Source organism: Tachypleus tridentatus, chromosome 13 (assembly GCF_004210375.1).
Source record: "Tachypleus tridentatus isolate NWPU-2018 chromosome 13, ASM421037v1, whole genome shotgun sequence".
NCBI classification, from domain to species: domain Eukaryota; kingdom Metazoa; phylum Arthropoda; class Merostomata; order Xiphosura; family Limulidae; genus Tachypleus; species Tachypleus tridentatus.
In genome coordinates, this window is record NC_134837.1 from 128,909,897 (window position 1) to 128,925,000 (window position 15,104).

At 35.6% G+C, this 15,104-nt stretch overlaps 1 protein-coding gene across 4 annotated transcripts in view; it reads right to left on the reverse strand.

The window, feature by feature from the left end:
- LOC143237937 (constitutive coactivator of PPAR-gamma-like protein 1) overlaps window positions 1–15,104 on the reverse strand; it is a 61,224-nt gene that overhangs the window by 33,294 nt on the left and 12,826 nt on the right. For all 4 annotated transcript variants that reach the window (XR_013020343.1, XM_076477702.1, XM_076477703.1 and 1 more), the window contains exons 3-4: window positions 5,426–5,624; window positions 3,592–3,654 (exon numbers count right to left, since the gene is read on the reverse strand). Coding sequence is in view for 3 of the 4 variants with exons in the window: in XM_076477702.1 (XP_076333817.1) it covers window positions 3,592–3,654; window positions 5,426–5,624 (262 nt within the window). In the remaining variant the exon portion in view is untranslated. The remainder of the gene's footprint in view (window positions 1–3,591; window positions 3,655–5,425; window positions 5,625–15,104) is intronic.

The following is a 15,104-nucleotide window of genomic DNA, read 5'->3' on the forward strand; positions in this document are numbered from 1 at the left end:
TTTTTTTTTTTTATAGCAAAGCCACATTGAGCTATCTACTAAGTCCACCGAGGGGAAATTAACTCCTGATTTTAGCATTGTAAGTCCAAAGACTTATTGCTGTACCAGCTGGAGGATATTTTAAACGAGTGAAAACGTGACTTAAGTGACTAGATATAATGCATATTAAAATGGTGTATATGTTGTAGTAATTACTTATTATTTTTATTAAATGAAACATACATTAAAATGCTTTATTCTAAATTTTTCATTTGACCAACTTCTTTGATTTTCTGTACTCTTCCAAAACTAGTATTTCATTTTATCCTTTATATCCTTTGTGAGCCAGCCTGATTATTTACTAGCAGTCAACATTTTTTTAAGCTATAAGAAACATTCCCATCTTGCATGCTGAAGCATTTAATTAAAAATTCCTCCAACTAACTCAGTTGCACAATTCACAACACATAATTCTTGTCTCTTCAAAATTTGCTTTTTGATACGTGGAACCAAAATCTCATTATTCTTATTTCCATGTGGAGCAAAACATCAGTTATAAATCACCAATGATCTCAAAGATGTCCCTCAATCTCTTCAATATTAATCATTTTTATTGGAAGTTAACATTAAATCTAAAACAGCATTGCTCCTAGCAGGTTTCTTAACCAATTGTTGAAGAAAATCATACTTAATAGTTTCTAAAAAAATAACCTGTTTCCATCATGATTTGACTAATACTTTCTAATCTACATACCTGAAATCAAGAACTCACATAATTATAACTTTATCTCACTGTAGAGTTTCTCATTAATTTCATCTGTTGGCCTGTAAAAAATTCCAACTAAAAGCTTTTTCCCTTTATAACCACTAACAAAAACCTAAATAGGTTCAACCTCATTGCTATTAGTTTTGATATCCTCAATATGTATGTAGTACTACCCTATCCCTATTAAACAACCTATCATATATTATGAACTGAGATGTCTGTCCAAACATTTGTTCGTCTCACACTAGAAAAGCTGCTCTCCTGGGCAAAGCTCAATAAAATATGGCTTCAATATTATTTATTGAAAAAGCATTTTACACCAAATTACTAAGAATTAATCACACTGTCATTAGTGTTTCAAAATGTGATGCAACTTTAAGAATAAAAATGTAGGTTTACCACATTATTTCTGAGTGTCTCTTAGCATGATTGAAATGTTTAAGTACTTTTCATGACGGACAGTATATATACCTCAGAGATTTGGCTCTGAGTAAAACCAAGAGCACAACACAACTGACTTCTTTCTTTTTTATTTTAATGTCCAGGAAATAATGTAAAGTGACAGATTAACTTAAACCTTTCCCATCACTAGGGATGACTACTTTTGCTTATAACCCTATATTTCAAAGATGTTTCTGTCATCATAACTATCTACATTTAGACAAGTTTCAATCATTCATGTTAGATCAAAATATTCTGTTCCAACCAGTGTTCTGAATTCATCCATTTCATTCTGTATACTTCTAGCAGTACAATAATAACAGTTTAGACTTCCCACACTATACCCCTTTCTACATCTTGTTTTTCCATCATTTTTTAGTTCCATTCGCTGTATAATTCTAGTTTAAAGTTACCTTTCCAGTTCAATTAAAAGTCCTTGCAAATAAGCCAGTCCCTACCATATTTAAATGTAAACCATCCATTTCAAAAAGCTCCCTTTTCCTACTGAATTGATAACACAAATCCAACTAGCCCACCCACTCTTTCTTACATATTAACCAAAGTCTAGTAATCATCCCTTAGTAACCTACTTACAGTTTCATCCACATATCTAAGTATTGGTAGTACCCCTGACAGAATTAAGTTATTATGGCCCTTTTCTTTGAATAACTTGATTAATGCCTTGTATTTAATACTTAGCTCTTTTGGTTTATCCTTCTGTACACCAATAACCCACATGTGCACTAAAAAGACTATTCCATACTACCACCTTTTACCATGTATCACATCCTCTGCCAGATTTATCTTTACCCCCTGTTCCTGAATAGTATAATCCTTTTCTCCCTATTTACCACAAAGATTGTCTTACCAATTTGCTGAACTAAAAATTATAACCTTGTGTTTCATTTATGTCCCTATCTGTCCCTTTTATTATCCTTCCATCAGTACATCATCTTCATAAATTAAAGGCTGAAATATGTTCTTTATTAGTCTGTTCTTTATAATTAAATCTAATACAATTAACCCTATTATTACCATTTCTAATTTCCACAAAGTCATCATGAACCACTGCGTACTTTGCTTGCAAAAATTTAATTTCCTCTTTAACTCTTGCTGCCGTTTCTTCCAGTTTACCTTTCTCTTTATCCCTAGCCTCCATCCCATTTAGGACAACCTTCAATTTCACTCTCATCCTACAAATTCTACATATAAATTATACAATATCATTGCTAATTTCATTAAACGTGCATGCCAGCCTGAAATTCTCAAATAAAACCTGCGCCTTGCACCTAACAAACTGTGAGCAACTAACACTAACATTACTCTTGACATCACAGCTTAGGAATAAATAACCAACACTAAATACAGGTAGCCTATTGACAACACTATTAAACCTAGTGTTAGAGTTAAATAAAATATATCATTTTTACTTAAATATTTAAATTTGTTTAAAATGAGAAGAGACAAATAACTAGTCCTTAAATTGTTTTTGTAATGATACAGTTTATTTAGCTTGTTTCACAACTTACCAATAACATTAAATTATAGCTAAAGTAACCAAAATGATCCATTAAACAAGTTGTACAATATTAACCCATTCAGTATGTTTGGGACCTAAATTTCCCAGTGCACTGGGAATAGACTTGTGAAAAATTATATTTTGATTATAAAATTACCATTCCTAAAAAATTAAATACTATCATGTTTTCCTATATAGCTTCAAGAAAAAAAATTTTGAGTTATGTTAACCTACAGGGAGAAACATCAGAAGTTTTTATACTTATAATGCAGTCATACACAGGGGTGAAGATTAGTTGAAAAACAGGTTCATCGTGATAACAAATATTGAAACTATTACATATTAAAATCTTAGTGTATAATGCTTAACAATCATGTATTTACTAAAAATAAATATGAAGTCCAACCGACCATGTAATTCATCACTCATCATACATGGATTTTTACTGGTTTGGGGCAATTTCATCCATAAACAATCCTGGACAAGGGCAGATACTAAAAATATGATGAAACTTTTTCTACTGACTAACTGTAAATTCTATGTATTGTAGTTCAGTCATTTGTTTACCTGTTCACAGAGGAAGCACAGTGTTTGTGTGTATTCATATACTGTAAAAAAACATGAGTGGGTAGATAAAGACTACCTGTGTAACTGTAGTACTGAAAATGACCTTTTTTGCATATGAAAGAATGGGGTTCTGCTATATTAAAATATGGAACTAAGACTCGGAAGGTCACAACAATGTTGAGGACAGCAAAAACACTTCTAAAAATTATTCATGGGTTATCAAATGTCGTACAGTTAAACAAAAATCCTAGAAACAGTCAAAAATTAGAATGCTTTAACTATATTTCAGAAAGATCTATAACATCTGTCAGCAACCTACATTTCAAAGGCTTTCCTTGTGGATGTCTGTCTACCGGATAACAACCTGGTTCTTCTTTATGACCTAAAATTAAAATGAAAAATGAGATAAAGACACTAGAAGCCTACTGTAACCCCTCTGACACCAACAGAAAAAAAAAGATACTGATCAGTTAACAATATGGGAATCATTAAATTTGAATATAAAAGATTTGTTGATTACAAGTTAATGAAATTTTATCTGATATCTTAAAACCAAAAATACCATTTTAAACATTTCTATTAATTTAAATAAAATAACAACCTACACCTCCAGAACATTTCTTTATTAGCTCATTATTTCACTATTACAACTTCATCAGGATCTATTGATATTTTATAAATTTACTTGTAAATATGTCATTATTTTATTTATGTTAAAAGAAATGTGAAGTAATGAACTCCAGTTTGCATTAAAAAGAATAATAATATTCATAAGTGATTTCCTTACAAGTATTTCATATTTTAAGTTTCAGTAAATCTCTACAAACTTCAGTTGTAAAAAATGAAGTTTGATTTGCTCTTTATAACAAAAAAAAAAGTAACTTAGTGGATATTAAAAACGTTCTAGTGCATTGCTTATGATCAAACTGACCACAGCATCTCAATAAAGTTATGTTTCCTTTGTGTTACTTTTTAAAGTATGTGATGACTGGAAGATAGCTAATATCATCTTGATAAACAATTAGTTACAAAATGCATATAAAATATAATAACTCCTCAAAACATTTATCATGAAAAGGTACAACAACTATTATAGCAGTTAACGTACAACCTATTCACAACCATTACAGGATAGTATTTATAATCTTTATTTAGTTAGGAAACAAATATTATTGCCTTAAATTGTAGAAAGAAAGGTGATACTGTTTGGTTAACACTTAAGTTTTGTTATAAATAAAACAAATATTCCACATTCTACAGCAGCAGATTAATGTCTCAGTCACTCTTAAAAGCCAGATATTCTTATATAATATATCTATTATTTAACCTGCCTAGCTGTTACTTAACAGCAAATTTATTCAAAGTTCAAGATGAAAATTTTTTAAAGTACTTTTAATGACTGTTTAAAACTTTACTCCATCACACAATTTTGAATACTAGTGAAGTCTAACAATTAACATGAACAGAAGGTATTAGCCAATTTTAATCATAGCTCACATGATCAAAAGTCATAAAATAATGCAACCTGTTAATTACATTAGCAATAATTTAGCACACACTACCAAAAGTTTAAGACATAAAATCACTAATTACAGAACTTTAAAAATAATATATTAAAGAATTCCAGTTAAAACCACAGAAATATAGAATGATTAATTATTAACTAGAGTAAAACATGGGTAAAACTGGGTTAAAGTTACCAATGTACTTTACTGTAATGACTGGTAACACCAAGGTTCTTGAGACTTAACATACCATCTAAGGTAACATTATAATTGCATCATCCTATTGTAGAAGTTTAAAACATTCTAGTTTTTATGAGACCAGAATATAATGAAGTCAGTTACAACTTACTCAACAGGTTTAGCCTAAGTTTTTCAAGTATGATGCATGAAGTCACTGTTTAGTGAGAAATTAATAAGCATTTTTGTATTTCTTGAGTGAGATTCAACCATGTAATCAAGCAGCAATAAAGAAACAGGTTCATTATCAAAATAAAGACAAAGCTGTAACATGTGCATGGGTGCCATAGATTTTATGACTGAATAATATGGAAGCACATACAGATGACTTTGAAATATAAATATTTCAGTGTCTATATTTATCGTTAGGAAATATCAAAGGTATAAAAGGTAGCATGAAACACTTTTCACCTTCAACAGCTGGATGATAATGAAGAAATCCATCTTTGGTACCATTCAAGTAATACTGAACACAATGTTTAAATTTGTTAATTTTATTCTGTCCAGCTGCTCCAAATATCTGAGTACCAACAGCATCAAGGTTTTCAACAGAAGGAATGCTACGAACAAACTCCACAACAGCTTTGATAAGTGTCTCCGCAGGAATGAGCTAAAAGAAAACCATTTTAAGTATACAAGTAAAAAGAAAAATTATTCTTATTTTAAAAAGAGTAAATTATCAATAATGCATTTGAGATAATTTTAATTATTAAATTAGTCATTTTTACAGCCTTCAATGATGTGTTTCACATCACAAATTACTAATAGAACACAACTTGTCAGAAATAACTAAAGAAAATGATAGATAACTGACAAGAACTTTGACATAATTCGAAGTGAAAATTGTCTTATTAAATGTACATCTTACAAAGCAACTAGGCTAAAAGAAAACAACACGATAAAAAGTTATTAAGCCTTTTTTTCCCATTTCTAGATTCTGTCATAGAAATTTGGAGGAAGTCTTTCAGAATCACTTCTCATTAAATTAACAACTGCACAAAGCTATGACCTCTTACATCAAACAACAATATCTGTAAGTTATTTAATTGATGTTTATGTATATTATAGCTGCAAAAATAAAGATCAAGTACACATTGTATTTATACAAAATAGTGTTTTCAAACCAGGTTTTTCACTGAAAACATGGATCCACATACTGCTTACTTAATTACATACAAATGAAAATTAAACACCTCCCAAAATAGTTGACATTTTAAAAACTATAATATAAAATATTTCTAGTATTACTTGCAATAATTCACAGAACGTTACAATACTGACGAATGATATATCCAAGCAGTGGGCAAACAACCAAACCAACCATCTCTCACAGAATTAGGTATCTGCTATGGCTCTTTTTTTTTTATTATTACATGTGAAAAGCAATAGTAGTGCACCTAGACATGCTTTATCAATCTTGTGTTTGCATTTTCCAAAATTTGTTCATGATACATTTTATTAATAGAGTAGTATTAATATTAATAATGTGACAGATTTGTATACAACATACACATATATGTAATATCATGTAATGATTTCTGAAAATGAAAAAAATATAAGTTGGAACTTTATGGAACACATGCATTCACAAAGTCTACATTGAGGTCTGTTCCAATATAAAATCCAATCTTGCAAGAGACTTTTAGGGAATCTCTTTGTGCATACAATGAAGGTCAAATTTTTTATTTTTATTATGTTTTATTTATAAAAATACTTCCAAACTGACCAGCATCTGCTGGGGAGGATTTTCTCTCATGTTCTACTCAGGTTAAAGAAGTCTGGTTTAAAAAAGCTGAATACATTTTTTTGGGAATAAAGATCCCTATCTGGATAAGGTTTATCCTAAAATATTTCATTTTGGAAGAAAGTTTGATTGATTGATTGATTTAGTGTTTAATGGCACAAAGCAGCGAGGCTATCTGCGACAGACATTCGGTAAAAATGTAAAAAAAATAAAAAATAAATAAATGTAGTAATAGACATAAATGGAAATGAAAGTAAAACAAAAAAATATAAAACCAATGTTGACACCTAGTCTACAATGATAACATAGAAGGCAGAGTATAAGAAGTTGTAAAATATTTACTCTAGCAAAATGGTAATGATCATAACCCGACACGAAGACTGACAGGTAAGTTCAAGAACCACCGTCAATCACCTGAAGTTGGCCTTTCCAGTCCTGGTTCGGGTTATGTGTCATAGCAGCTATTATCAAAATGTAAAGAATAAAAGTTTTAAAAGACACTCCGCAAAATCGTAATAATGAGTAGCCAAATGTCCAGTAAAAAGATAAAAGTCAAGTAAATGGAGTAAAATTTGTAAAAGTAATTGAAGATAAAAGCAAAATGGCAATTAAAACAGAAAATGGCGTAAAAACCAATGTTGACATTCAGTCAACAAAGTTGTAAAGAACTACCTGTAGCAGAATGGTAATGATCATAACCCGCAAGGAAGACTAACAGGTAAGTATAAAAACCACCGTCAGTCACCTGAAGTTGGTCTTTCCAGTCCTGGTTCCGGGTTATGAGTGAATATGGCCAGTACTACAAAGTTAAGTAGTAAAAGTGTGAAATGATATGCAGCAAAAGTATAATAACAACTCGCCAGAATGACTAACGAGTAGTTCAAACGGATAGTTCAAACAGTAGCGTTAGTCACCTGAAGTTGGCCTTTCCAGTCCTGGTGTCGAGTTATTTAATGTTCTGGCCATTGTCCAATGTCAAATTGAAGGAGAGAGATTAAAACTGTAAAAAAGGAACCACAATTAAAAAGGTGTAATGAATAAATATGCAACACTTAAATGAGATTAAAAAGATTAATGGCCATTAAAAAATTAAAAACATTATCAAGGTGGACAGAGTCACCATCACCAATAACTCTGTCCAATGTTACAGACTGACCATGGGAAAAAATATGTTTAAAATATTGCCGTCGTTGAGAATTGTAACGACGATAAGAAAGTAAAACGTGGCTGATAGTGATTTCAGTGTTACACAAACTACACATTGGTGCATCAGTTCCAGATAAAAGAAAATGATGAGTTAAAAAACTGTGACCAATGCGTGGCCTAGTGAGAACAAATTCCTCCTTCCGAACTTTACGGAAGTTAGATGGCCAAAGTCCAATTTTGGGTTTGATTTGAAAAAGTTTGTTGTCACGTTGCTCACTCCAAGTGGACTGCCAGCTGCCACGGAGCCGAGCCTTGAAGACAACACCATAGTCCATGTACGGAATAGGCATAGGAGTGATGGTGCTGAAGCAGACATATTTAGCTGCCATGTCTGCAAGCTCGTTCCCGCAAATACCAACATGGCCTGGTATCCAGAAAAACTGGATAGAAGTAGCTGCTAATGAGAAATGGGCCAGTCGCTTTCGAATATCAGCGAGAATAGGATGTTAGCTAAAGTGTAGCGATTCCAAGGCAAGTATAGAACTAAGCGAATCAGTATAAATAGTGCAGTTGGAGTACTGCTCAGCTGCAATATGATCCAGGGCAAGAGATATGGCATACAGTTCAGCAGTGAACACAGAAGCTGTAGAAGGTATTCTGCGTGCAACTACTGACCCATAGCAAACCATAGCAGAGCCCACTGAATTACCTGATTTGGAACCATCTGTATAAATGGGAACTGAATGATTGTTTGAAAGATATTCATTGAATAAAAGATGGTACTTCCAATCTGGAGTATCTGCCTTTTTCAGGTGACTGAAAGAAAGGTCACATTTGGGGGCTGCAATAAGCCATGGTGGGATGGGCCAACCTGTGGAATCTGCAATGTTATCCAAGGACAGACCCAATTCATCCAATTGCCGGATCACGAAGGCCAAACGGAACAATGACAGATCCTCTGTTCTAAAAAAGTACTGCCCACCGAGGAAGGAAAACACATTTCCAGGTGGGATGCTTTGGTAAGGAATGAAGTTTCGAAGTATATTGTAAAGACAGTTGCAAACGACGAAGGTGTAGAGAAGGTTCATGAGATTCAATGTATATACTTTGAACTGGAGAGGTATGGAAAGCCCCAGTGCAGAGTCGAAGTCCTTGGTGATGAATGGGGTCTAGCATCTTTAAGGCCAAGGGTCTGGCAGAGCCATAGACCATTGATCCATAATCGAGTTTCGATCTAATAAGAGCACAATATACCTTTAACATTGAACAGCGATTTGCCCCCCAACTGGTAGAAGAGAGAACACGGAGGATATTCAGTGCTCTTGTGCATTTGACCCGAAGCTGCTTTAACTGTGGTATAAAGGTCAGTTTACGATCAAAAATAAGCCCCAAGAACTTGGTCTCCGGTACCACTGGCAGCAAAACTTCACTGATATAAAGTTCAGGATCAGGGTGAATACCCCGTCGATGGCAAAAGTGCATGCATACAGTTTTGGAGAAAGAGAAATTAAAGCCGTTCGCCAGAGTCCACTTTCGTACACAATTGAAAGCGGTTTGTAGTTGTCGCTCAATATATCTCATGTTTGACGACTGACATGAGATGTGAAAGTCGTTGGCATACAGCCAATTCGCAACAGTGAGAGGGAGTTGTTCAGCGATGGCATTTATCTTTATACTGAAGAGTGTAACACTCAATACACAGCCTTGAGGGACTCCAAGTTCCTGTACAAAAGAACGGGAAAGTGTCAAACCCACATGAACTTGGAATCTCCTGTCCATTAAAAAATTTTTAATAAACATGGGTAGATGGCCACGTAACCCATATGTATGGAGGTCTCGCAAAACGCCATACCTCCATCTTGTGTCGTAAGCCTTCTCTATGTCAAAGAATATTGATACAAGATGTTGGCAGTTGAGAAAGGCTTCTCTGATAGATGTTTCAAGACGAATTAGGTGGTCTGTGGTGGAGTGCTGTCGACGGAACCCACACTGGGTGGGCGAGAGGAGGTTGTTTGATTCAAGGAACCAAACAAGACGAGCATTAACCATCCTTTCTAATGTCTTACAGAGACAGCTCGTCAAAGCAATTGGACGGTAGTTTGAAGGAATCTTGTGATCTTTCCCTGGCTGAGAGAAAGGTAAAATAATAGCCTGGTGCCAGGCATCAGGAAAAACATTCTCCTGCCAGATCCGGTTGAAAACAATCAGAAGGACATCAAGAGAAGCAGGAGATAGATGGTGCAGCATGTCATAATGAATATCATCAGGTCCAACAGACGTACTGGCAGATCGATGAAAGGGCCATTTTTAGTTCCACCAGGGTAAAGGGACAATTATAGTCAAAGAAACAGTCAGTTCGAAAGGAAAGAGGTGATCGCTCTGCCTGAGTCTTGATGGCCAGGAAGGTGTAGGAACAAGCAGAAGTGCTAGATACCCGGCAAAAGCTTTCACCTAGAGTGTTAGCGATGTTCCGAACATCAGTCACCTTCTGACCATCAGAGAGTAAAATCAAGAGGGGGACAGAATTGTAGTGCCCATTAACCTTTCGAATCCTGTCCCATATGATCTTGGTACTGGTGGTAGAAGATATGCTGGTTGTGAACTTAATCCAAGATTCCTTCTGGGTTTGACGTCTTACCCACCTAGCATGTGCACAGGCCCGTTGGAAAGCAACGCGGTTTGAAAGTGTGGGATATCTACAAAAAGTATCCCATGCCCGCTTTTGAGCCTTCCCTGCTAAGTGGCAAGCAGAATTCCACCACGGACGATGATATCGTGGAAAATGTGTTGAAGTTTTAGGAATACACTGAGCAGCTGCATGTGTAATACAGTCAGTTACCGCTGCTACACAGTCGTCTATTGATGGCTGATTTACGATGGCAGGATCAAGTTCTGCGAGAGCAGTGAAAGTGGACCAGTCTGCCTGATCCAGCTTCCACCGGGGCACGCGGGTAGGGTGGCATCAACCACAGCCAGTCTCTCTCAAAAGGATTGGAAAATGATCACTGCCTAGTGGATTACTGTCAACCCTCCATGTAAAATGGGCGAATAATGAAGGGGAGCAAACTGAGAGATCAATAGCGGTAAAGGACTGACTAGGTGCATGAAAGTAAGTGGAAGAACCAGTATTGAAAAGAGAAAGATTGTGATCAGAGAGCATCCGCTCTACAGATCGGCTCCTCCCATCAATAATAGCACTTCCCCCAGAGGGGATGATGTCCATTAAAATCCCCTAGGATTAGAAATGGAGATGGCAATTGTTCAACGAGAGCATCAAGATCTGATTGATCATATGTCTCTCCAGGTGACAGGTACAGAGAACAAACAGTGATGGTATAATCCAAGGAAACACGGATGGCTACAGCCTCCAAGGGTGTGTTGAGTGGCAAAGACAGGGTGAGCACGTGTTGATCAACCAACAGTGCCACCCCTCCGTGTACTCGACCATCACACAACCTGTCATTTCTGTACAGAGAAAACTGCTGAATGGAGACAGTATCAGCAGTTTTGAGAAATGTTTCTTGTAAAGAAAGACAAACAGGATGGTAGGAAGCAATCAGCGTTTTGATATCATCCAGATTAAAACGTAAACCTCGACAGTTCCATTGTATCAAGGTGGCCATTTTTAAGAATGGGTAGGTGAAGTGGGTGGAGAACCCTTCGGTTTACGACCACGTCTTTTTTCTTTACTGTCTTTAGTCGAAGGAGGTCTATCAACCTCCATGGATCCTGCTCTGGGTCGGGTGGGCAGGTTTTTGTTATTGGAAGGGGAATCCAGTGACTGAGGAGGCGAACGAATAATTGTTTTGTCTCTTGTGGTGGGAGAAAAAGATGTATCAGAAGAAATGCCTGTATTTGAAACTGAAGGACGTGGATCTTGAGGTTTGTTGGAAGGTATGGGAGGAACAGAGATGGGTGTGGAAGTAGATTCATCAACCTTTTTAACCACAGAGGTCAAAAGGCTTTTCATTTGTTTTGAAAACGATTCTCTTGGAGGCACAGAGAGAGATCTGTCTGCACTCCCACTGTAGTTGTGGAATGAAGTGCAGCAACATATGTCCGAGATGGAGTTGTGGACAGCAATTTCCGAGCCCCAGGATAAATAATGTTATGTGTCGTTTTCAAACGCTGCACCTCTTTTTCCTCCAACCATTTTGGGCAAGAATGAAAGTAAGAGGGGTGAGAACCATTGCAGTTTACGCAATGTGGGTTCATGTCACAGTCATAGGCATCGTGGTCCTTGCCTCCACAACGAACACATGTCAGGGAACCACGACAAGATGTCTTTGAGTGGTCGAATCTCTGACATTGGAAACATCGAAGAGGGTTTGGTATGTATGGCCGAACCCTGCAAATGAGATAACCTGCCTTGATGGTGGCAGGTGCACGTGGTGAAGTAAATGTTAAAACGAGGGTATTTGTTGGCAGTGTAACTCCATCTTTGCGAGTGGAGATGGGCCTAACTGCTGAAACTCCTTGAGTGGAGAGACCAGCGAGAATCTCTGACTCGGGAACGTTCTTCAAATCCCTTTCAACAATAACTCCTCGTGAAGCATTCAAGGTAGCATGGGGTGTGACGTCAATAGGTATATCCCCAATTGCCTTTGAATTCAAGAGGAGTTCACTGTGTTGGGATGTGGATGTTTCAACCAACATGTCACCAGATCGAAGTTTCTTTACTGACTTTGGAGAGCCAGCAAGTCCCTCTAGACCCTTTTGAATAAAAAAAGGGGACATTTGCCCTAAAGGTTTTTCTGAAAGAGAATGTAATATAAGAAAATGACATATGTGTGTTACTGATGTTGAAGATTGCTGTTCTGAGTATTCAAGACATGGTCGCTTACCCATTGACTGTTTTTTTGCAATTTTATTTAAATTTTTTAGAGGATCCATAGGAAAAAGAAAACATTTTGGTACCCACTGACCCCACCCACCATGGAGCCCTACAAGGGGACACTACAAAGTCACATAAGGACAATGCAGCAATGCCAGGGTTTTGTGAGCTCTATACCCAAACACCAGCATCAGGCACAATGTCCACAACACCCGTTGAGAACTTCCAACACTGGTACTTGGTTGACTCTAGCCCAAGTGGACCAGCCGATTGACCCAAAGGGGGCCACCCAAAGGCTGCCCGTCTACAGGAATTCGAGGCCAAAGTGGTGTGTTAGGGTTGGACCCCTCAACCACCAGAATCCTCTCCTCCCCTTCACGGGTCGCCACGTACGGCAAACACGTGGGTGGATGTTTAGATCCCAGAGAAGGTAACCAAATAGAACAGAACTTTCCCTGGGAGGTCCCCTCACCACGTACAGGACTCCACACCGAGGGGTTGGAAGAAAGACCATTACTTTTTAAAGTATGTGATGACTGGAAGATAGCTAATGTCATCTCTATATTTAAAAATAAAAGTTTATTGAGGATCTTTAAAATACAGAAAAATAGTTTGATTTCTGTTGTCAAAAGAGAATTGGGACCTGTTATTGTTAGTTATTTAAAATGTTGACATTTCTTTAACCCTATGTGCAGAGATGAGGTCAAAGTGAGTAAGCCATGACCTTTTGGAGAGTTCCATTCAACATGCCATTAGATATTTGATGTCAGAGTTAATAACTCTTTATTTTATTCCACACTCCTGATTTAGCAACAATTCATGGTGAAGCAGATATCAGATGAATATAGAGAAATGCTAAAAAAATTGGGGATTCTCAAGATAATGCAAATATAATAAGCAAACTATGCACTAGCCAAAAGTTATTTTATTTTTTCACAAAAGGAACATGTACCTTTCAACTTCCAATTTTTTTTGTGCATGTATATTTGACTAATATCTTGCCACATTTTGTACGTACACAAATTTGGAATAATATTTAATATTCCTTCTGTAATGCAGGGTTGGTTCACTGGACCAAGCCATGTACATTCAGTTTCCTCTCAAAATACTAGCTTTGTTTTTACACAATTTATTTCCAGTGGGGTCCATGTACTTCATTACAATGATATATTTTAAGTTTTATTTCCTGTCATGACATTCAATGTAAAGTACCAACCAAACAAATTGGATGAAAGCATAAATTTTCTGTGTAATATACATAGTGGATATCAGTAGTAATTAATATATTTTTTGTGCATGATTACTATGTTACTTGGGATCTTGTAACCAACAGACTCCCAAATAATTTGGCACATAAAAAGTTTTAAAACTAGTTTGAAAAACAAACCAAAACTGAGGAGCTCCATACAGACCTCTTCAGTAATTCTAGAGTTGCTGACATAACTAATTTATGGTTTGTATCTCAGAACAGCTGGTACGAGTATTAACACTTTTATTGATAAGGAGAGAACAATGTTTTGACCTTCCTAGTGACTGTTGCCGGACTCTTGCAAACTCTCTCTTTCTTAACCTGAAGATGACCAGTCATTCTGAGATACATTTTTATTTCAAGTGGGTTTCTTGTCATCAAGTAATTTATAGTTTGTCCCTACACTTTATAAAGAATGTGTAATATATATATAATTTTCTAATGGCCCAAATTGAATGATTTTGTTTATTACAAATCAAAATAATTCAACAGTGAAGTCTGACTATGGTACCTCTGGTACTTGAGAATAGAATTTAAGAACTTTGTTGTCTGGTGCACATAACCAAATCTTTGTGATGGAGTTATTCATAACCAAATTTCAATAACTAATTAAACTAAGATTTCTTTTTTTTTTTTTTTAACTATACCCCAACTCTATGCATAAACACATAGGTCAATAAGAAGACATTATTTTTATAAAGTCATATCAACCAAAGATATCACTTGACCAACATATTATGAAGTTAATTGTCCAAATTACTTAAATCAACAACATTCTTCTAACTATATGAAGTACATGTATGTTTGACAGGGAAAATAAAAATTAATTTCTAACAAAATATAAGAAATTTTGTTTCCTATACTTAGTACAAAAAACATTAAAAAGTGAAATAAAAATATGTAATGGTACCAATACTAATAACAAGACATCAATATGTCACATTTGATGCTAATTGATCAAGATGTGTAAAAATGTGTAAGTAGGCAGGTAGGTATTTCATGTTTATTGGCATAAAGCTACTAGGCTATCTGTGCCAAACAAGATGTAGTATACTATAATGGTATATGAAAATTAAGGTAAAAATATGTAAAATTAAGACCTGCCAGGTAGCCTGAA